The following is a 23,001-nucleotide window of genomic DNA, read 5'->3' on the forward strand; positions in this document are numbered from 1 at the left end:
TCCGTCTACAAAAACAAAACAAGACCAAAAAACAGATAAATAGCCTGTACAGATAAATGGCTTGGTTGCATCTATAGTTAGTGATTACAAGTGAAATCTTGTTATGTCACGAGGGATGTTACTGACATCAGTGGTGCAGATGAATTTCTTAATACCAAGTGGAAAAATTCACTTGACATAATCTTTTACAGTGGTGTGAAATTCCTCAACCTTTTGTTTTATCCACAAACTGCACAAATAATACCTCCCTCTGTGACACTTAGAGATGGTGACATGCTGAGAGTTCCCTGAATAATCACCTCTTGAAATACACAAAACTCTTCTAGTTTCCTGGTTGACCGACCCAGGGTTGACGACTCCTCATGAGCCACCTGACAATTCACTCCAGGACAGCAACTGAAGGAAGGCGTTCCTCAACCTGCTGTCCTATGAAGGCCTCTGGGTCACCGGTGCTAAAGCCCTCCCCTCTCCACCCTCCTTAGGGAGGTAAACGTCCCAGCAGGAAGTCAAGGCTGGATTGGCGCTCTTCGCGAGCACCCTGGGAATGAGACTTTGGGTCACGGGTGCTAGAGCCCTCCCCTCTCCTCCCGGCCGGTGTGTGGGAAATTGTTCCCGCAGAAAGTAAAGGCTGGCCAGACCGCCCCCAGCACGTAGAGGGAATGAGTCAGGCTCCGGCTCCACGCCGGCATGTAGGGGGCGGATCGCGCCGGCGCTGAGTAGGAAGGAGCTTCAGCCGCCAGCCCGGAACGCAGTGAGTACAGCCACTCAAAGGAAAGCAAAGTCGCTTTGCAGGGGAGCGTCCCATGATTTTTCAAAAACGTGCTCATGGTTAAAAAGAAAAATCAAGGCTCAGAATAAATACATTCAAGCACTGTTAATTTTAGCCCAAAGACAGGCGGTACTTGCCAGGAGATTTGGGGAAATCAACATGAAACTAAAAAGGAAATTTTAGTTGGAGTGGAGCAAACAGTATTGATCAGAACATACCGAATACGAATTTTTTCCAAGTCTGCGTAGAAGTTTAAATTACTAGGAAAAATGTAAAGGAGAAGTATTTACTAATAAATGAAACAAAAGTAATAAAATAAAAATGAATTAATATAGTTTGACAAAATATCAGCGGACACTGAAAAGAAAACATTAAAATAATGTTTGAGACTTTTTAGGTTTTGTGCAGGAAGAATTGGAAAAAAATGTGCTGGATGGAGTGATACTCCTTTTCTTTTCCACAAAAATTTCATTGTTTTAGAGCGAGGTAGAGCCTTTTTAAAGACAGTAAGTTATTGCCAATTCACAATGAAATAAGATCACATGCTCTAAAATGTACAAGAGCTGCATGCAATAACCTTCATTTATCTATAGGTAATAACTGATTGATGTTTATTCAGTAGTCAAAATGAAGCTCATGCACTCTAATTAGCACATCAAATTATTCTCTCCGTTTCAGAGGTGTAGGGCCTTTGTGGAGCCTTCTTTTCAATAAATAATTTGCCACTCTTGAAGGTTAGACATTCTCTTTTTATGAATGTACACATAAAGGTTTTGTTTTGCTTTGCTTGTTGTTAATTAAAATGAAGAGAAAATAATGCGTTATCACCCAATCATGTGTCTTTTTAGTCATAGGTTAGCTTTTCAAGCTTCCTATGACTTCCTGCATCTCTGACCTGTTGCACCTTTGTTATCTTGGCACCTCTGTTATCTTAGCAGCAAGCACCTGCTTCAGCTGACCCTTGAGTCATAACCCATGTAAGTCTCTGTAGGGCTCAACCCCTCTTTGAGCCTAACAGTAGAATTATTATTATATTTATTGAATAGCATTATTGTGTCAATGTTGAAATGTGCCTCAGTGTCTCTTCCTCAACCACATCCCTAAGGAGGATGTTTTCTTAATAGCAATGTGTTTTTGTTTTTGTTTTAAGAAAGTCCACACAATTTCAAATACACATTTTCTTTACTAAAGTTTATGACCAGTTTTGAAGTGATCCTTGTTTTCAGTTAAACTACCTTTAATAATGGCAAATAATATATTTTGTAGGTTGTTGTATATTTAATATTCTCTGCAAGAACACGTTAGGAACAATACATGGCCCTTTAAATATTTGTCATTGTGAAATAAAATAACAAGGAAAGGTGATTTGATTTCAGGTGTACTTTATTCAATACATATATACAAGAAGTTATTAATATAACATTAAATTTGCAGGGAAAAAGAAACCACTGGATTATTCTGATTCTATTCCAGAGGACTTATTCCAAAGGGCCAGTGTGCCATATATGAATGAATCCAAGAAGGCATTGTGGAAAGACTCTGTACCCTGTGATAAAATTACTTTGGTGGTGTTTTTTTCTCCTGTATCTCGGGAAACTAAAAATCTGAATTGTATTCAGTGGCCTTTTCCAAATGCTAACTTTATGAAAAAATGTCTAATTCTTGGTTATTTGTGGTTTTAGTCCTTTTCTTCATAGAGGAGCTAGAGCTGTTAAATAAGTTTAGCTGTGTTGTTCACTAAAACTTTCTGCAGTGGTGGAACCTACATGGGATAATTTTTTTTTTTGTAATGTACTAAAAATTGTCTTCAGATCTTAGAATAAGTTAGGCTTTCAAGCCCTGAAAACAAAGTTGTTCTTTTTAAATTGTAGGCTAGTGTTCAAAAATATTTGCTGACAGAATAAATGAGCATGAAGTACAAACATAATATATACTTCTGTCATGTCCTAACCATCCACAGAAAGGAGTCTTAGCATACTTTTGAAAAATTTGATAAATATGTTAATCACAATTTGTTCACAGATTCACATCTCAATTGTTTCATTTTTTTTTTTAATTTCAGAAGCTCCTGAAAAGTACATCAAGTCTGAAGTGAACCAGCTAAACTCATCAAGACTGGAACCATGAGCAATAATGAAGCAGACCTAACCTTTGGTTACATCTCCTGTTTTGTAGCTATCCTTTTGTTTGGCTCAAATTTTGTGCCACTTAAAAAATTTGATACTGGTGATGGTAATTATTTTTCCTTGATTCTTAACGTTATATTATTTTTAAAAATGAAGTTCCTTTTTTGGTCTTTTAAAAGTACAGCTATGAAAATAAATCATGTTGATCTTGATACCTAATGAATAGAGCTTAAAATTAATCATTTGACAGTGCCCATACCAGTTTGTCTGCAAGTCAGAATAGGAGAACCACTAAGGTTGTTTCATGGTAAAGCTAGGGAGGTTACTGTCAGGAAAGCTCTTGGGCCATCATATGAATGGAAGAAATTTATAGTCAGTTCTACTAATAACGCTTGTTTGAAAACATGAATCTTCAACATGATTGATATATTAGAGAACAATTTAAGCATAACAGATTTTTAGCTTGCTTATGTGCAATTTTGTCTATGAGAAAGCTCTAGATAAACACAGAAAACTGCACCTAGATGAATAAAGATGTGTGATAATACACACAATGCACGCATACACCCACACATCCTTCAAATATCGACCAGCTCCCTTAGTTCACCACATGTGGTTATGAAATATTCCACCCGACCACATCTGCTGTCAGAACTCCTCACCCAACACCTTCACAGTAACTCTTAAGCTGCAACCCTTTGGATGCCCACTTCCAGGAGCAAACTTCTGGACTTTTTCAATTCAAATGCCCTATTTATTATAGCGTTCATATAATTAACCAGTTAACCAGTTAAAACTGTACTACCATTTAAATTAGGTTGAGTGTTGTTCCCCTAGTCCCATTTTCCCCATATGCTCTGCAGGTTTTACTGCATGATTTTGCATAGTGCAGTGATTTCAAGGAATGCACTTGTTACATCATAGCAGAACTGACTAATGTGAATTTTGGAGAAGGAGAAGCAAGAGTTATTTGTATTTACCTGACTTCCATATTGAAGCCAGGAGAAGGAATTGAGATTGACAGTGAACACATGTTTGGATTACTTCTTTGCTAGTATTTATTACCTGACCACAGTTGTGTTATTTCACCAGTTCTTTGTCTTCGTGCACTTAGAAAATACGATTACAAATTGTTTTCCTCCAGGGCCTTTCTTCTTTTTTCCTCTGGAGTTAGGACAAGAATAGGAACTACCTGAGGAACAAAAAAAATGGGTAGAGGATCTAGCTTTTAATCTTCCACAATTAGCTTTGTGATCCTGGGCAAATATTACCAGCTCTGCTGTTTTCAGTTTCTCATTGTAAAGCGAACTACTTATAAAATGAAGTTTCTTTTCATCTCTGTGATTCTACTCTTTTTTATTTTTTATTTTTCATTTTTTTGAGGGGACAGAGTCTCACTCTTGCACCGAGGATGGAGTGAAGTATCATAATTTTGGCTCACTGCAACCTCTGCCTTTAGGGTTCAAGTGATTCTCATGTCTCAGCCTGCCAAGTAGCTGGAACTACAGGCACACACTACCACACTCGGCCAATTTCTTGCATTTTTAGTAGAGATGGAGTCTCACCATGTTGTACAGGCTGGTCTCGAACTCCTGAGCTCAGGCAGTCCACCCACTTCGGCCTCCCAAAGTGTTAGGATTGCAATCACCATGCCTGGCTGATTCTACTCTTTTGTCATAGAGATTAGCAGCCATTTTTTCTCTCTCCTCCACCATGAGATTGAATCCAAGAAGGGCAACAATCTTCCAAAGTTAGTGCTAGAAGTAATCCATTGAGTTTTAACTGCCTCAGTATTTCTTTCAATGTCAACTATTTCGTCATCCTTTTAATCTCTAAATCCTTAATGACGCAGAAGCCTCAAAAAGGTACAGATATACCTCATCACTAGGTTATCTTCAGATAACTGGAAAATGGCAACTCAAAGTATAGAAAGTAGAGTAACCTTGACCTAGAAAGCGAATTCTCAGGTTTATAATGCCTGACTCATCATAGGCATTGAACTCTAACTGTATGAGGCCTATGTATGACCATAAATGATTTTATTTTTATCCCAGAGGTGGCACAAATGGTCACTGAAGGTTTAAATTACTGTCATGCTATTCTGAAGTACTTACTGCCATGTTTTGGGGATGCAGGAGTACTCAGTGTGGCATCTGAATGAGAATATACACTTGGTCTTGCCATCACTCTTTGGCCGAAAATTCTTGATTTGTCTAATAGGAGAAAAAAATAATATTAAGCCAGAGCACACCATGTCTAAGCCTTGGAGTCGACCTGGGTTTAAATTCCAGCTCAACAAACTACTACCTGTTTGGACACATTGCTTAATTGCAGATTCATTTTCTCTATCTTTGAGCTAGGGTTAATTATGATGCAGAGTAGTCGTAAGAATGAAATGTGCAAAGTCCATGGCATATGGCATTCAATAAATTGTGGCCATTCCTATAATACCACCTCATAGATATTCCTGAGCACAAATTTATTCAATTCAGTTTGAACCACTAACACCGAGTTTGTTTATTTCCAGGAATGTTTCTCCAGTGGGTCCTTTGTGCTGCCATATGGTTGGTTGCCTTGGTGGTCAATCTGATATTACATTGCCCAAAGTTTTGGCCTTTTGCAATGCTTGGAGGCTGCATTTGGGCAACAGGTAATGTCTGATATAATTTGTACTTTTATTATGTAACATAATGATCAAAATAATTCTTGTTCACAATAGGAGGAAATAGCACAAACAGTGATTCTGATAACCCTTAGTCATAGATACTCGAAATTAACTACTTTCTTGCCTTCACATGCTCAATGAATATTTTTGGTGTCTTACCTGATTTGTTCCACCTGATTTATTCCTCTAAATGATTTACTTTTAAGTTCCTGGTAGAAAATTTTTATAGTAAAAACATTTTAATTATTCTCCATCTATTCAAGCATAACTCATTTATTATTTTAGTGTGTTCTGTCCCCTTTTTTCTAGCATGTTTATCAGAAAATATTTATTAGATAGTAATCTCTACTAATATCATTTTTAGGGCTTAACCTAATTAGGCCAATGTGAAGATACTTCATTTCAAAGGGGCTAGTTAACAGAAAAGCAAAGTAAACAAAAATCTCTCTGTTTCCTTATCAGTACCTGAAATTATATAATTAGAATTCATAACTTGGCTTGGTCAATCAAGAAGTGTTTCCCTTCAATTAATATAAATACACCCCAGGAGGTCTTTTTTCCTTCAGCAAAGAGAATTCCAAGTATCAATGATCTTTAGAAATAATTTCATTAAGAGCAAATACATGTGAAAATGTTAAAAATTTATTTAAAAAATTAAAATGAAAATTTATTTATTACCCACTTAATTTGAGTCTCTGAGGAGTGAAATGATTTAGTGAAGTTCATAAGTTAGAAGACAAAAGAGTTAGCTTTTAGATTTCCACCAGGATTTACATTATTATACCTCACTTAGACCTCCGTATGATTGCTTGTCATATCTAATAGAGGGAGAGGAACAGACGAAACATCCATCCATCCTGCAGATCTTTATAGCCATGAGAGTATTTCTGTTCACCCAGCAGATTCCACTGAGTTTCTGTGGGGAAAGAGCCCAATTTGAGATATGTTGCAAATGTGCATGCCATAGGTTGTAGCAACTGATAGCATATAGGGCATAGCAGAATGGGAGGGGGCCAATGATAACATAGAGATTTGATTACAGGTGATTAGGAGGGTGGTGGTATTGACACATGTGAGGAAAGGAAAAAGAACATGATTGAAAGGGAAAAGGATGGGTTCAGCTTGGCCCTTTCTGAGCATGAACATCCTGATGTTTCCACCATAGAAAACATCTGGTTGGAGATTTCTTCTTGAAGGTTTGGAGAATAATATTAAAACTCTAAAGTAGGTCCAGGTTAGAGCTGTAGCACTGGGAACATGCACCTTTAGCTGGTAGCTGAAATCATGAAATTAGGTCAAGTACCCAAAGGACAATAAAGCAAGGGGACAAATATGTTCAAGGGAAAATCTTTAGGAGGTACCTTAATCCAGAAGGAATGATGAAAAATAGCAGCTAGAGAAAGAGCTAAAGAGAGAAACAGGAGGAGAATCAAGTGATGAAGACATCATGGAATCCTAAAGAGATAACCTTTCAAGAAGAGATTGTAGGACAGACCAAAAATATATATGCATATGGATTTGGCCCTCAGTGACCCTCAAAACATAAGAGAGTGAATGTGGAAATCCAGAAGACAAATCAGCAATCATGGAAGAGCAAATTCTGGGCCTGTTTTATGGCCAAAGACTTCTGCCAGTAATTGGCCCTAGTTCAAGTCTAAGAGGATGGTCACTGATAACTTATCACTGACAGCTTCCATGAAGAGTCACAGAATAGAGAGCTATGCGAAGGGCGAGAAACCTCTGTACAATTAGGAGTTCAACATTTTTCTTTATAGACTTTTTCCCTAAGCCTAGTTCTTTTAGCAATCATAATCATAAATTTAATGCCAAAAATGTGGTTATCTTACTTCAAAAATAAGGAACTGTGCTTTACTAAATTTGTCCAAATCCCATCCACTTCAGTTGAAGTTAGAATAAAAACTAATTCTATTTATAAATGTATTTTCTATATTGGAAATGACATGTTTCTTCTGTATATTACATCTGCAGGGAACATTGCTGTTGTCCCAATTATCAAAACCATTGGATTAGGCCTTGGAATCTTAATCTGGGGATCATTTAATGCCTTAACTGGCTGGGCAAGCTCAAGGTAATTCAAGTCAAATTAGTTCAACTAAGATTTCCTGCACCCATATTCTATGTAAGGCAAGTGTTTACTGAGAGGAATAACATGTGATTCTTATTCTCACAGAGTTTATAGCTGGTAAAACATACACATCAAATATGCCACCTTCTATTGCTATTTGCCCTAAATTCTTAATATTTAGAATATGTAGAAATTAAATATATTTACAGGCTTATGCCTGTAATGCTAGCACTTCGGGAGGCCGAGCCGGGCAGATCACAAGGTCAGGAGATTGAGACCATTCTGGCTAACACGGTGAAACCCCGTCTCTACTAAAAATACAAAAAATTAGCCGGACGTGGTGGCAGGCGCCTGTAGTCCCAGCTGCTGGGGAGGCTGAGGCAGAAGAATGGCATGATCCCCGGAGGCGGAGCTTGCAGTGAGACGAGATCACGCCACTGCATTCCAGCCTGGGCAACAGAGCGAGACTCTGTCTCAAAATAAATAAATAAATAAATAATAAATAATCTAGATATTTGATCAAGATATAGTGTAGCATTAAATCTGGCAAACAGAAGTAGAGAGAGAAAAAAGAAACTGATGTTTATTGTCCCTTTCTATTGTGTGACAATTTGCTGGACATGTGCTATGCATCATTATCATCTCACTTTCACAAATACATGAAGTAAGCACTATCTTAGAGTAGATACACAAAGAGGTTAAGTAACTTACTGTAGGTCACAGAACTATGAAGCTACAATTCAAACCCAGGTCTTCTAGTTCCAGAGCACATATTCTTCCCTCTAGAACAGGGTTGGCAAACCATGGCCTGGTTTCCCAGCCATTTCTATAAATAACGTTTTATCAGAACACAGCCAAACCCATCCATTTAAGGACTGTCTATGGCTGTTTTTCTATTACAGTGGCAGAGTTGAGCAGCAAGGGAATAACTGACCCTCAAAGCCTAAATTATTTACGGTCTGGCCTTTGAGAAAAAGTTTGCCAGCCTCAGCTCTAGCGTTGTGCTGTCCAATAGAGTAGCCAGAAACCACAGGAGGCCATTTATATTTAAATTTAAATTAATTTAAATTGATAAAATTAAACCTCCAGTTTCTTGATTGCACTAGCCACATTTGGTGTGCTCAGTAGCTACATATGGGGAGAGGCTACTCTTTTGTGCAGTGAAGATAGAGAACAGTCCCATCATTACACAAAGTTCTATCAGACTGGTGCTGTTGGTCAGCATTAAGATTAACACTCAAATCAATTTTGGAAAAATGAGTAGAATGTAGGGTGTTATTCTCATCTTACCTTTTGGACTCCCTTTCCACTCAAAGCATTATAACCACCTCAAAACAACAAAACAAACCAACTTACTAACTTCCAATACATTCTCTCCCATCCTTTCCCCATTCCCCACCTCCTGCTATTTTCTTTTTCTTTTCCTTCTTTTCTCCTTTCCTCTTGCCCCTGGATGGTTCTCAGTGATTCTTGGTGATGATCACAGCAATGTCAAGGTAGGAAAAAAAAAAATCTGTGGTGATGACAGAGTAGGGATATTTAACCTAGAAGTTTTTAAAAAGTCTACTCCAAACACTATACAATATCGTATACAATACAATATTGTAACCAATTAATTAACCTTCCATGAGTCAGGTGAACTATTTTTTCCTACTTCTTTTTTAGTCTTACTAAAGAGTCATTCACAAGTACTTTTATGTATACTAACTCATTTAATCTTTGTAACAAACTTATAAGGTAGGTACAATTATTATCCTATTTTAAACATGGGAAGCTGGGCACGTTGGCTAATGCCTGTAATCCCAGCACTTTGGGAGGATGAGGTGGGTGGATCACTTGATTTCAGGAGTTCAAGACCGGCAAAACCCTGCCTCTACTAAAAATACAAAAATTAGCCAGGCTTGGTGACAGGCACCTGTAGTCCCAGCTACTTGGGAGGCTGAGGTAGGAGAATAGATTGAATTCGGGAGGCAGAGGTTGCAATGAGCCAAGATCATACCACTGTACTCCAGCCTGGGTGACAGAGCAAGCCTCCATCTCAAAAAAAAAAAAAAAAAAAAAATTGGAAATTGAGGCACAGTGAAAATCAGTAACTTACCCAAAGTCACAACTAATAAGTGAGTGAGCTAGGATTTGAACCCAGGAATCTGGCCCCGAGTCCATGCCCTTAAACATTATGGTGAAACATCTTAACAATATTTAATTTGATGTGACTTTCTGGATTTTCAGGTTTGGCTGGTTTGGACTGGATGCAGAAGAAGTACCAAATCCGCTGCTCAATTACGTTGGAGCCGGGCTCTCAGTAGTAAGGTACACAGTCATTTCTAGTGATTTTGCTGTTCTTAAAAACATGGAGAGTGCTTTTTTAAGGATCCTGATATGTTTACATTTTTAAACCTACATTTCATAAAATCCACACGCTTGTTCCTCAGATTCTTCATTTACAATGACTGGTTTTAGAGGATAAAAAGTACCAGATTTGGGGGGCAGGAGCCCCAGCTTTAGCTCTCCAAAACTCTGAGAACCTGGAAAATCATTTAACTGCTCTTAAGCTTAGTTTTATCATCTATAACATGTAGAAAATCATCACACATAGCTTATCAATGAAAATCAAATATTTTGCAAACTAAAACATGCTATTGCAAAAAAGCGTTCTGCTGGCTTCCTGATGCCCCTGGAGTAGTCACTGATTCTCTCTTTTATGTACGACTCACTTCCTGTCTCACCTAGTTTCCACTTCCCTGTCTCCTCACTCACTCTTCTCAACCTAGCTAGACAGCTTTCACCTGTGAGAACACATACTCTTTTGAATGCCCATGTTTGGTTGCATCTGTGTCTAGCTGTATGCACTCTATGAATAAGGGGGAAAATGTCTTTGAATCTCTATATGGCAGTGTTCAGTCCATAAAACTTAATAGGAACTGGGTCACCTTAAATTTAGTCTTCTTTCCCCTCTGGATTCCATTTATATTCCCTGCCAGTTATTCGCATAATGGATAGTACTGCCTAGAAAGATTTTAGTACTTTTTTTATTCTTCAGGGAAAGAACAGTATATTTGCCTTCCTTCAGCAATGATGGCTTTTCCCCAGCCGCATTCAGGAACAATCTCTTTGTCATTGAAATGTTGCCTTAGAGAGTAGTCCCAGGCGAATTGGAGAAAAAAAATAACATAAATTATTCTAAAATAGCAGATTCCTGACTTTTTTTGGTTAGAGGCAATTTTATGTATTTTGTACAATTTGCACAGAATTCTAACTCTGAATAGCTCTCTCAAAAACAATTTCTTTACACACGAAAACTGTAACATAGCATGGCTTAGTTTTGATTTAATGACAATTTAAGGCCAGTTTACCCAGGCTATCAGGCATTGTTTTCCTCCACACTTCTTCTTTATTTAGAAAAATACGTTCTCTAAAATTGCAAATCAATTATTCATGTTCTACCACTTCCACCTATGTGGCCATGGGCAAATAACTTCAGTTCTCCAAGCTTTGGTTTCTCCATTTGTAAAGAGGGATGATAATAGCCACCAACTTAATAAAGTATTTTGAGGGTTAAATGAAATAAAATATGTTTAGTGCTTCATATAGTGCTGATTACATGGTTAATGCTCTACATATTAGTTGCCATTACAATTATTTTATTAATAACATTTATGTTCAATTACTGTTTCCCTGTTGGGTATTTGTTGCCCAGCTTTATGTTCCACTAGGCAGTGCCCCTGAGGAACCCTGTAGCTCAATTTGAACTTGGTCTGTAGCAAGGAAATTCAAGAACTCTTCCTGTAGTGCATCTAGGCTCCCTTCTATGTTTCTCTGCTAAGAGGAGTTTCTGGAATATGTCATTTCATTATTTTAACTCGGTTAAATCTGTTTGTTCTGAAGGGTATTCACTGAATAAACTTGGAGCTTCATGGTCCATGTAAAGACACTTGAAATATGGTTGCATCCGTTTAGGATATTGCTTTTCTTTTTAAAATTAAAATTATTGCTTCTATCCCCTGTATAGTCTAATTTTTTTGTTTTGTTTTGTTTTGTTTTTTAGAGATGGAGTCTTGCTCTGTCACTCAGGCTGGAGTGCAGTGGCGCGATCTAGGCTCACTGCAAGCTCCGCCTCCCAAGTAGCTGGGACTACAGGCACCCGCTACCACGCTGGGCTAATTTGTTGTATTTTTAGTAGAGACGGGGTTTCACCGTGTTAGCCAGGATGGTCTCGATCTCCTGACCTGGTGATCAGCCCGTCTTGGCTTCCCAAAGTGCTGGGATTACAGGCGTGAGCCATTGCGCCTGGCCAGTCTAATTTTTAAAGGTTGGTTAATTTCTAGCCTTCCATTTTCTTTATGTGATATACAAAGTGTCTGTCAGTCTGTATACCAAAACCACTCCAGGTATTTTAAATAGGAGAGGATTTAACACAGGGAACTGTTTACAAGACCCAATTAAATAAGAAGAAGAAAGGCGGTGTCACCCAAAACCCTGAAGCCCACACAATACTGCTGAATTGCCTCTGCCTGACCGACTGCTTCTGCTGAAACTACTGGAGGCACCACCAAAACATAATGTCTTCTCCCATCTTCTCAAATGATGCAAGTGCCTCCCACTGGCAGAATCTAGCTGCCAATAAAGTTTGGGAAATGTAATTTTCAGTCTTCCATGCTCCATGGTTCAGGAGAGAGTGTGTAAGGATGAGAGCAAAGCTGATACCAAGAAACAATATATTCAGGACACTCCGTTAAACATTTGCTTCCTTGAAGATCCAGGAGCCAGAGGTCTATAACAAGACCGATGTCCTTTTCAATTCAAATAATAATAATATGATTTGGATTATCTTTAAGGATCTGCTCTCCATTCTTTTGTCTTCTCATTTTACGTGCCTTCCCTGGAGGGTTATGTTTACTCCACAGCTTCATCTATTATTTTACAATGTGAGGAAACCCAAATCATTGTTTCTAGCTGTCACCTTTCCTCAAGCCACAGCCCTTCTTTTTATTATTATTATTATTATTATACTTTAAGTTCTAGGGTACATGTGCATAACATGCAGGTTTGTTACATATGTATACTTGTGCCATGTTGGTGTACTGCACCCATCAACTCGTCAGCACCCATCAACTCGTCATTTACATCAGGTATAACTCCCAATGCAATCCCTCCCCCTCCCACCTCCCCATAATAGGCCCCGGTGTGTGATGTTCCCCTTCCCGAGTCCAAGTGATCTCATTGTTCAGTTCCTACCCATGAGTGAGAACATGCAGTGTTTGGTTTTCTGTTCTTGTGATAGTTTGCTGAGAATGATGGTTTCCAGCTTCATCCATGTCCCTACAAAGGACGCAAACTCATCCTTTTTTATGGCTGCATAGTATTCCATGGTGTATATGTGCCACATTTTCTTAATCCAGTCTGTCACTGGTAGACATTTGGGTTGATTCCAAGTCTTTGCTATTGTGAATAGTGTCGCAATGAACATACGTGTGCATGTGTCTTTATAGCAGCATGATTTATAATCCTTTGGGTATATATCCAGTAATGAGATGGCTGGGTCATATGGTACGTCTAGTTCTAGATCCTTGAGGAATCGCCATACTCTTTTCCATAATTGTTGAACTAGTTTACAATCCCACCAACAGTGTAAAAGTGTTCCTATTTCTCCACATCCTCTCCAGCACTTGTTGTTTCCTGACTTTTTAATGATTGCCATTCTAACTGGTGTGAGATGGTATCTCATTGTGGTTTTGATTTACATTTCTCTGATGGCCAGTGATGATGAGCATTTTTTCATGTGTCTGTTGGCTGTATGCATGTCTTCTTTTGAGAAATGTCTGTTCATATCCTTTGCCCACTTTTTGATGGGGTTGTTTGTTTTTTTCTTGTAAATTTGTTTGAGTTCTTTGTAGGTTCTGGATATTAGCCCTTTGTCAGATGAGTAGATTGCAAAAATTTTCTCCCATTCTGTAGGTTGCCTGTTCACTCTGATGGTAGCTTCTTTTGCTGTGCAGAAGCTCTTTAGTTTAATTAGATCCCCATTAGTCAATTTTGGCTTTTGTTGCCATTGCTTTTGGTGTTTTAGACATAAGTAGAAAACTGAAACTGGATCCTTTCCTTACTCCTTATACGAAAATTAATTCAAGATGGATTAGAGACTTAAATGTTAGACCTAATACCATAAAAACCCTAGAAGAAAACCTAGGTAATACCATTCAGGACATAGGCATGGGCAAGGACTTCACGTCTAAAACACAGCCCTTATTTCTAACTATGGACCAAGCTACACATCTCTGCACATGCTCCACAGGTACCTCCTTTCAGTCTTATCTGAGATAACACACAGAAGGGAACGATGCTGGTCAGCACTTCGCAAACACTAAACCATTTGTTCCTTTCTCTTTGCCTTCAACATTTCCCAATCAGAATTACTTTTCTTACTGGACCCTTCCCTGCAAACTGGTTCCTCTTCCTGAGTTCTCTCTCTCCATAGAAGGCCACAATTAAATTAAATTCAAATTAAAAACCTGTCATCTTTAATTTTTTCCCTTTATATGTTATATCTAATCCTTTAAAAAAAAATTGAATGTTTCACAAGTTCTTCCTCTGCTTTCCCTCGGTCCCATCCTACCTACCCACTTGTATACATATGGTTGTAAAAAATCTCACATCTGGTTTCCCTGGTTCCATTCTTTCCTTTTGCCAGTATGGATAGCTTATATCTGCCCTACATCAGGGCATGTCACTGTCCTGTTTAAAAACCTTAAAACCTTTGAATGTTTCCCCACTGAATTCAGAATAAACCTGTCTCCTTAATCTGGCTTGTCCCTTACAGTGCATCTATCCAGTCAGTGTTTCTAAACATGTTTCACCTTTCTTCCTGTATTATGCATTCATTGACCCAGGATTACACCATACTCCAGACATTTCCCTCAGCCCTGAAGGCCTTTTTCTCAACCTCCTTGGCCATCATTTAATATCATTTGAGATTGTTCCATCCCATGTGATGTTTTCTTGATTTTCTTCTCTCTAGTTAGAATCTTCCCCTAAACTACCAAAACTTTTTATGCTTCTTCCATTATTGAAACTATCAGAGTCTACTTTGTATTATTTATACAGTCTTCTTTATTCCTGAACTGTGATTTCCTGAAGGACAAGCCCCATTATTTTCTATATACACCATTCCTCCCACCATCACCATCAAAGTTTTGTATATAGTGTTTTACACATAACTGATGCTTAGTAAATGTTTGTTGACTTCAATTGTCAGTGTAAATGCACATGCACACACACAATTTTTACTAAGTGTGTGATGTATGGGATTGCAAATCTAGGCAAACTGGAAAGCTTGAAAATGTAAAGAAGAATCCTTGGGTAAAACATCAAGTTTCCTTTTAAGTTACCTATGCCTTTGACAGCATTCATAGACTTTATCATGGAACTTTGTATCTGATGTACTGCACCAAGTTATTTTGAGTCTGTAGCCCAAAAGACTTAAATTTATTTTGTGATTTATTCGGTTTTATGTTTATATACATAAAATAAATTTCATTACCTTCTCGTTACTAACTGCCACCCACTCCCTTGATCTAACTCACTGGGACTCTTCTTTCTGATTTACCTATTCTTATGATTAGCATTAGTTGCACTGGCTCAAAATCATTGTGTAGTCCTGATTTCTTTTTCATGCTCAGTATCTCCTCACCCATCCATTTGGTAATTAAGGCTTTCTCTTTACTAACATGTTTTCAGATTTTATTTTGTGCCAAAAATACACTGAGAATTGTGTATGCATTCTCATTTCATTTTCATCACAGCTCTGTGATGAGTGTATATCCCCATTTTTTAGATGAAAACTGTCAAGTCTTAGAGAGTGATTTGTTGGAGGGTTGTACACTTGTTTGAAATAAAATAATCAAGAGCCTTGTGTATAGTGTCCTTTTATTTATTTATTCATTTATTTTTTATTTTTTTACTTTAAGTTCCAAGATACATGTGCAGAACGTGCAGGATTGTTACATAGGTACACGTGTACCATGGTGGTTTGCTGCACCTATTGACCCATCCTTTAAGTTCCCTCCCCTTGCCTGCCACCCAGCAACAGGCTGTGGTGTGTGTTGTTCCCCTCCCTGTGTCCATGTGTTCTCACTGTTTAATTCCAACATATGAGTGAGAACATGCAGTGTTTGGTTTTCTGTTCCCATGTTACTTTGCTGAGGATGATGGCTTCCAGCCTCATCCATGTCTCTGCAAAGGACATGACCTCATTCCTCTTTATGACTGCAAAGTATTCCATGGTATATATGTACCACACTTTCTTTATCCAGTCTATCACTGATGGGCATTTGGGTTGGTTTCATGACTTTGCTATTGTAAATAGTGCTGCGATAAGCATACATGTGCATGTGTCTTTATAGCAGAATGATTTATATTCCTTTGGGTATATACCCAGTAATGGGATGGCTGGGTCAAATGGTATTTCTGGTTCTAGATCCTTGAGGAATCACCATACTCTCTTCCACAATGGTTGAACTAATTTATATTCCCACCAACAGTGTAAAAGCATTCCTATTTCTCCACAGCTTCGCCAGCATCTATTGTTTCTGTTTTTTTTTAATAATCACCATTCTGACTGGCCTGAGATGGTATCTCATTGTAGTTTTGATTTGCATTTCTCTAATGATCAGTGATGTTGAGCTTTCTTCATGTTTGTTGGTCATGCAAATGTCTTCTTTGGGGAAGTCTCTGTTCATATCCTTTGCCCACTTTTTGATGAAGTTATTTGTTTTTCTCTTGTAAATTTGTTTAAGTTCCTTGTAAATTCTGGATATTAAACCTTTGTTAGACAGGCAGATTGCAAAAAATTTCTCCCATTCTGTAGGTCGCCTGTTCACTCTGATGATAGTTTCTTTTGCTGTGCAGAAACCCTTTAGTTTAATTAGATCCCATTTGTCAATTTTGGCTTTTGTTGCAATTGCTTTTGGCATCTTCGTCAAGAAGTCTTTGCCCATGCCTATGTTCTGAATGGTATTTCCTAGATTTTCTTTTAGGGTTTTTATGGTTTTGGATTTTACATTTAACTCTTTAATCCATCTCGAGTTAATTTTTGTATCAGGTATGAGGAAGGGGTCTAGTTTCCATTTTCTGCACATGGCTAGCCAGTTTTCCTGGCACCATTTATTGAATAGAAGATCCATTCCCCATTGCTTGTTTTTGTCAGGTTTGTCAAAGATCAGGTGGTTGTAGATGTGTGGTGTTGTTTCTGTGTTCTCTGTTCTGTTCCATTGGTCTATATGTCTGTTTTGGTACCAGTACCATGCTGTTTTGGTTACTGTAGCTTTGTAGTATAGTTTGAAGTCAGGTAGCATGATGCCTCTAGCTTTGTTCTTTTTGCTTAGGATTGTCTTGGCTATACGGACTCTTCTTTGATTCCATATGAAATTTAAAGTAGTTTTTTTTCTAATTCTGTGAAGAATGTCAATGGTAGTTTGATGGGAATAGCGTTGAATCTATAAATTACTTTGGGCAGTATGGACATTTTCATGATATCAATTCTTCCTGTCCGTGAGGATGGAATGTTTTTCCATTTGTTTGTGTCCTCTCTTATTTCCTTAAGCAGGGGTTTGCAGTTCTCCTTGAAGAGGTCCTTCACATCCCTTGTTAGCTGTATTCCCTTGTATTTTATTCTCTTTATAGCAATTGTTAATGGGAGTTCATTCATGATTTGGCTCCCTGCTTGTCTATTGTTGATGTAAAGGAGTGTTTGTGATTTTTGCACATTGATTTTTGTATCCTGAGACTTTGCTGAAGTTACTTATCAGCTTAAGGGGTTTTGGGGCTGAGATGGTGGCATTTTCTAAATATAAAGTCATGTCATCTGGAAACAGAGACAATCTGATTTCCTCTCTTCCTATTTGAATACCCTTTATTTCTCTCTCGCCTGATTGCCCTGGCTGGAACTTCCAATACTATGTTGAATAGGAGTGATGAGAGAGGGCATCCTTGTCTTGTTCAAAGAAATCCTTCTTAGTTTTCAAAGGGAATGCTTCCAGCTTTTGCCCATTCAATATGATATGGGCTGTGGGTTTGTCATAAATAGCTCTTATTATTTTGAGATATGTTCCATCAATACCTAGTCTATTGAAAGTTTTTAACATGAAGGAATGTTGAATTTTATCAAAGGTCTTTTCTGCATCTATTGACATAATCATGTGGTTTTTGTCTTAGGTTCTGTTTATGTGATGGATGATGTATATTGATTTGCATATGTGGAACCAGCCTTGCATTCCAGGGATGAAGCTGACTTGATCATGGTGCATAAGTTTTTTGATGTGCTGTTGGATTCAGTTTGCCAGTATTCAGATTCATTTTGCCAGTACTGAGGATTAGGATTTTCACATCAATGTTCATTAGGGATATTGGCCTGAAGTTTTCTCTTTTCACTGTGTCTCTGCCTGGTTTTAGTATCACAATGATGCCGGCTTCATAAAATGAGTGAATGAAGAGTTCTTCCTTTTCAATTGTTTGGACTAGTTTCAGAAGTATTGGTAGCAGCTCCTCTTTGTACCTCTAGTAGAATTTGGCTGTGAATCCATCTGGTCCTGGGATTTTTTTTTTTGTTTTTTTTTGTTTTTTTTTTTTTTTTGGTTGTAGGCTATTAATTACTGCCTCAATTTCAGAACTTGGTATTGGTTTATTCAGGGATTCAACTTCTTCCTGGTTTAGTCTTGGGAGGGTGTATGAGTCCAATAATTTATCAATTTCTTCTAGATTTTCTAGTTTATTTGCATAGAAGTGGGGTTTTTTGTTTGTTTTGTTTTGTTCTGAGATGGAGTCTCACTCTGTTGCCCAGGTTGGAGTGCAGTGGTGCAATCTCAGCTCACTGCAACCTCTGCCTCCTGGGTTAAATGATTCTCCTGCCTCAGCCTCCTGAGTAGCTGGGATTACAGGTACCTGCAACCATGCCTGGCTAACTTTTGTATTTTTAGCAGCGATGGGGTTTCACCATGTTGGCCAGGCTGGTCTCAAACTCCTGACCTCAAGTAATCCACCCTCCTTAGCGCCCCCTCAAAGTGCAGGGATTACAGGTGTGAGCGACTGCACCCAGCCTGCACAGAAGTGTTTATAGTATTCTCTGATGGTAGTTTGTATTTCTGTGGGGTCAATGGTGATATCCCCTTTATCATTTTTTATTGTGTCTGTTTGATTCTTCTCTCTTTTCTCCTTCGTTAGTCTAGCTGGCAGTCTATATATTTTGTTAATTTTTTCAAAAAAACAGCTCCTGGATTCATTGATTCTTGGGGGGGTTTGTGTGCGCGCGTGTGTGTGTGTGTGTGTCTATCTCCTTCAGTTCTGCTCTGATTGTAGTTATTTCTTGTCTTCTGCTAGCTTTTGGATTAGTTTGCTCTTGCCTCTGTTGCTATTTTAATTGTGATGTTAGGGTGTCAATTGGAGATCTTTTAGTTTTCTGATGTGGGCATTTAGTACTATAAATTTTCCTCTTAACACTGCTTTAGCTGTGTCCCAGAAATTCTGGTACATTGTCTCTTTGTCCTTATTGGTTTCTAAGAACTTCTTTATTTCTGCCTTAATTTCGTTTTTTACCCAGGAGTCATTCAGGAGCAGGTCGTTCAATTTCCATGTAATCTTGTAGTTTTTAGTGAATTTCTTAATCCTGAGTTCTAATTGATTGCACTGTGGTCTAAGAGACTGTCTGTGATTTCACTTATTTTGCATTTGCTGAGGAGTGTTTTACTTCCAATTATGTGATCAATTTTAGAATAAATGCTATGTGGCACTGAGAAGAATGTATATTCTGTTGATTTAGGGTAGAGAGTTCTGCAAATGTCCATTAAATCCACTTGATCCAGAACTGGGTTCAAGTCCTGAATATCCCTGTTAATATCCTGTTAATTTTCTGTCTTATTGATCTGTCTAATATCAACAGTGGGGTGTTAACGCCTCCCATTATTATTGTGTGGGAGTCTAAGTCTCTTTGTAGGTCTCTAAGAAATTGTTTTATGAATCTGGGTGCTCCTGTATTAGGTGAATATATATTTAGAATAGTTAGCTCTTCTTGTTGAATTGTTCCCTTTACCATTATGTAATCCCCTTCATCTTTTTTTATCTTTGTTGGCTTAAAGTCTGTTTTGTCAGAGACAAGGATTGCAATCCCTGCTGTTTTTTGCTTTCCATTTGCTTGGTAAATTTTCCTCCATCCCTTTATTTTAAGTCTATGTGTGTCTTTGCATGTGAAATGGGTCTCCTGAATACACACTGATAGGTCTTGACTCTATCCAATTTGCCAGTCTGTGTCTTTTATTTGGGGCATTTATCCCATTTACATTTAAGGTTAATATTGTTATGTGTGAATTTGATCCTGTCATCCTGATGCTATCTGGTTATTTTGCACACTTGTTGATGCAGTTTCTTCATAGTGTCATTGATCTTTATATTTTGGTGTGTTTTTGCAGTGGCTGGTACCAGTTTTTCTTTTCCATATATAGTGCTTCTTTCAGGAGCTCTTGCAAAGCAGGCCTGGTGGTAACGAAATCTCTCAGCATTTGCTTGTCTAGAAAGGATTTTATTTCTCCTTCACTTTGAAGTTTCATTTGGCTGGATATGCAGTTCTGGATTGAAAATACTTTTCTTTAAGAATATTGAATATTGGCTCCCAATCTCTTCTGGCTTATGGAGTTTCTTCTGAGAGATCTGCTGTTACTCAGATGGGCTTCCCTTTGTAGGTGACCTGGCCTTTCTCTTAGCTGAGCTCCCCTTAACATTTTTTCCTTCATTTTGACCTTGGAGAATCTGATGATTATGTGTTTTGGGGTTGATTTCTCATGGAGTATCTTAGTGGTGTGCTCTGTATTTCCTAAATTTGCATGTTGGCCTGTCTTGCTGGGTTAGGGAAGTTCTCCTGGATAAAATCCTGCAGTGTGTTTTCCAGCTCATTTCCATTCTCCCCATCTCTTTCAGGTACTCCAATCAATCATAGGCTCAGTCTTTTTACATAGTGTTATATTTCTTAGAGACTTTATTCGTTCTTTCTTCCTCTAATCTTGTCTGCATGCTTTATTTCAGCAAGGTGGTCTTCAAACTCTGCTATCCTTTCTTTTGCTTGTTTGATTTGGCTACTGATACTTATGTATGATTCACGAAGTTCTCATGCAATGTTTTTCAGCTCTATCGGGTCATTTATGTTTCTCTCTAAACTGGTTATTCTTCTTAGCAGCTCCCCTAACCTTTTATCAAGGTTCTTGGCTTCTTTGTATTGGATTAGAACATGCTCCTTTAGCTTAGCAGAGTTTTTTATTACCCATCTTCTGAAGCCTACTTCTGTCAGTTCATCCATCTCATCCTCCATCCAATTCTGCACCCTTGCTGGAGAGGCATTGTGATCATTTGGAGGGGAAGAGGCACTCTGGCCTTTTGGGTTTTTGGCATTTTTTCATCAATTCTTTCTCATCTTCATGAGTTTGTCTAGTTTTGATCTTTGAGGCTGCTAACCCTTGAATGGGGTTTTCTGTAGGGACATTTTGTTGTTGATGCTATTGTTGCTGCTTTCTGTTATTTTTTCTTTCAATGGTAAGGTTGTAGCAGGACGAGCCGCAGACAAAACTCCTCAGACACCGAGTTAAAGAAGGAAGTGGTTTATTCGGCCTGGAGCATTGGGCAAGACTTCTGTCTTAAGAGCCAAGCTCCCCGAGTGAGCAATTCCTGTCTCTTTCAAGGGCTCACAACTCTAAGGTGGTTCACGTGAGAGGGTCGTGATCGATTGAGCAAGCAAGGGGTACGCAACTGGGGGCTGCAGGCACCGATAATCAGAATGAAACAGAACAGGACAGGGATTTTTACAATGCCTTTCCATACAATGTCTGGAATCTATAGATGACATAACCGGTTAGGCCGGGGGTCGATCTTTAACTACCAGGCTTAGGTCAGGCAGGCCCAGGCCTGGTTTCAGGTCTGGTTCCTTGGTTTTGGGTCTGGTTCCTAGGCGCCGGGCTATCTGCCTTTAGTTTTGCTTCTCTTTCCTTTTCTGAATATAAAACAATATAAAACAATATGAGAGGGTCTGTCTCTCTTCTGTTATTTCCTCCCTTTAAGACTCTCACTTTTTATTAGTGGGAATTCTCACTCTTATTTTTGCTACTTATGTCTTCCTGTACAATAGATTGATAGTGATTCGTATAGTACATTTGTACTGAAGCGTTTTGGTGAACTAAGGTAGCGATGAAGCTTTTTATCATTTAGAAGTACAGGTAGCAAACAAAGGAGCAGTAAGTAGCTTCTTATTACTATTATAATTCCTATTATAAGAGTTTTAAATCCTCTTAGTGCTGGGAACTAATTTCTAAACATGACCTCAGGATCAAATCTATGCCACACTTGCACGGGCACACTGTGCCAGTTTCGTTATATCTTTAACTATGTCTTTAACTACTTGCCCTTGATCATCTGTATGTAGACAGCAATTAGTAAGGTTAAATTTTCTACAAAATTATCTTTCAGCTGCTAGCAAGTAGTTAAGAGTCAATCTATTTTGACAGATAGCATTTCTCATCTGAGTTTCTTGCCGGGCCAGAACAGTCAAGGTTTTACCAGTTTTATTAGTGATGATCTTCAAGACAGCTTGCAACCATATGATTTGGTTGAGCAAGTAAATGGGGGTCCAGTATCCTCACGAGTCATCTTGTGCCTAACTGGCAGGCCTATAGTATTGTATAATTTTTTTAGGGGGCCGTTTATCATCTTTTTAATTATCTATGGCTACACTTCGCTTTTCGCGGGAAGCATAGACAGAGAAGCTTAGGAGTTTGCCTGTTGTTACAGGCATTAGGAAGAAAGATGGCTTAATAGTGCCTATAACACAACTACCTGTCCACTGCTCAGGTAGCTTAGCATAGGCCTTATGTCTACATATCTAGTATAACCTAGTGGGGGCTGTCCAGTCCCAGAGGGATACTGGGTGGGCCTAAGCGGTCTGCAACTTTGGGAATTTACTAAATGGATTTTCTTAGTATGGTTTGAACTGTACTAGGTGGCTGTTTTTGTAGTACTAGTACACAGTTTTTGCCTAAGGCAGCTGAATCTTTCTATAGGAAGGGTGAAGTCCTTCCCCACTCTTGCTATATAGTATTGTCTAATGATTGAGGCTTTTAGGTCTTAGAAACTATTAGGGTGATTTTTTTTTGAGCCAGGAATTTATCAGGAACTGGGTCTTGGGCTAATTGTAGGTACTAATTCTTGGGCTTCCTATGGTCATTGATCTCCCATTACAGTTTCTCCACATATATAGCATGAAATGACATTGAGAGACTGGGCTACATGCTCGGCTAATTGCAAAAACAAATTTCTTGTTTTTCCTGGA

At 38.4% G+C, this 23,001-nt stretch overlaps 1 protein-coding gene across 3 annotated transcripts in view; it reads left to right on the forward strand.

Moving 5' to 3' along the window:
• The first annotated feature begins 516 nt into the window (after nt 1-516).
• Nucleotides 517-23,001, forward strand: part of TMEM144 (transmembrane protein 144) — a 55,653-nt gene continuing 33,168 nt past the window's right edge. The window contains exons 1-6 of one of the 3 annotated variants that reach the window (XM_010383250.2): nt 517-751; nt 1,618-1,746; nt 2,832-3,001; nt 5,423-5,545; nt 7,550-7,649; nt 9,876-9,956. In XM_010383250.2, the coding sequence (XP_010381552.1) occupies nt 2,893-3,001; nt 5,423-5,545; nt 7,550-7,649; nt 9,876-9,956 (413 nt within the window). In that variant the 5' untranslated portion in view covers nt 517-751; nt 1,618-1,746; nt 2,832-2,892. The remainder of the gene's footprint in view (nt 752-1,617; nt 1,747-2,831; nt 3,002-5,422; nt 5,546-7,549; nt 7,650-9,875; nt 9,957-23,001) is intronic. The other 2 variants (XM_030923448.1, XM_010383261.2) reach the window with 2 other exon arrangements.

Source organism: Rhinopithecus roxellana, chromosome 2 (assembly GCF_007565055.1).
Source record: "Rhinopithecus roxellana isolate Shanxi Qingling chromosome 2, ASM756505v1, whole genome shotgun sequence".
In the NCBI taxonomy this organism is placed as follows: Eukaryota; Metazoa; Chordata; class Mammalia; order Primates; family Cercopithecidae; genus Rhinopithecus; species Rhinopithecus roxellana.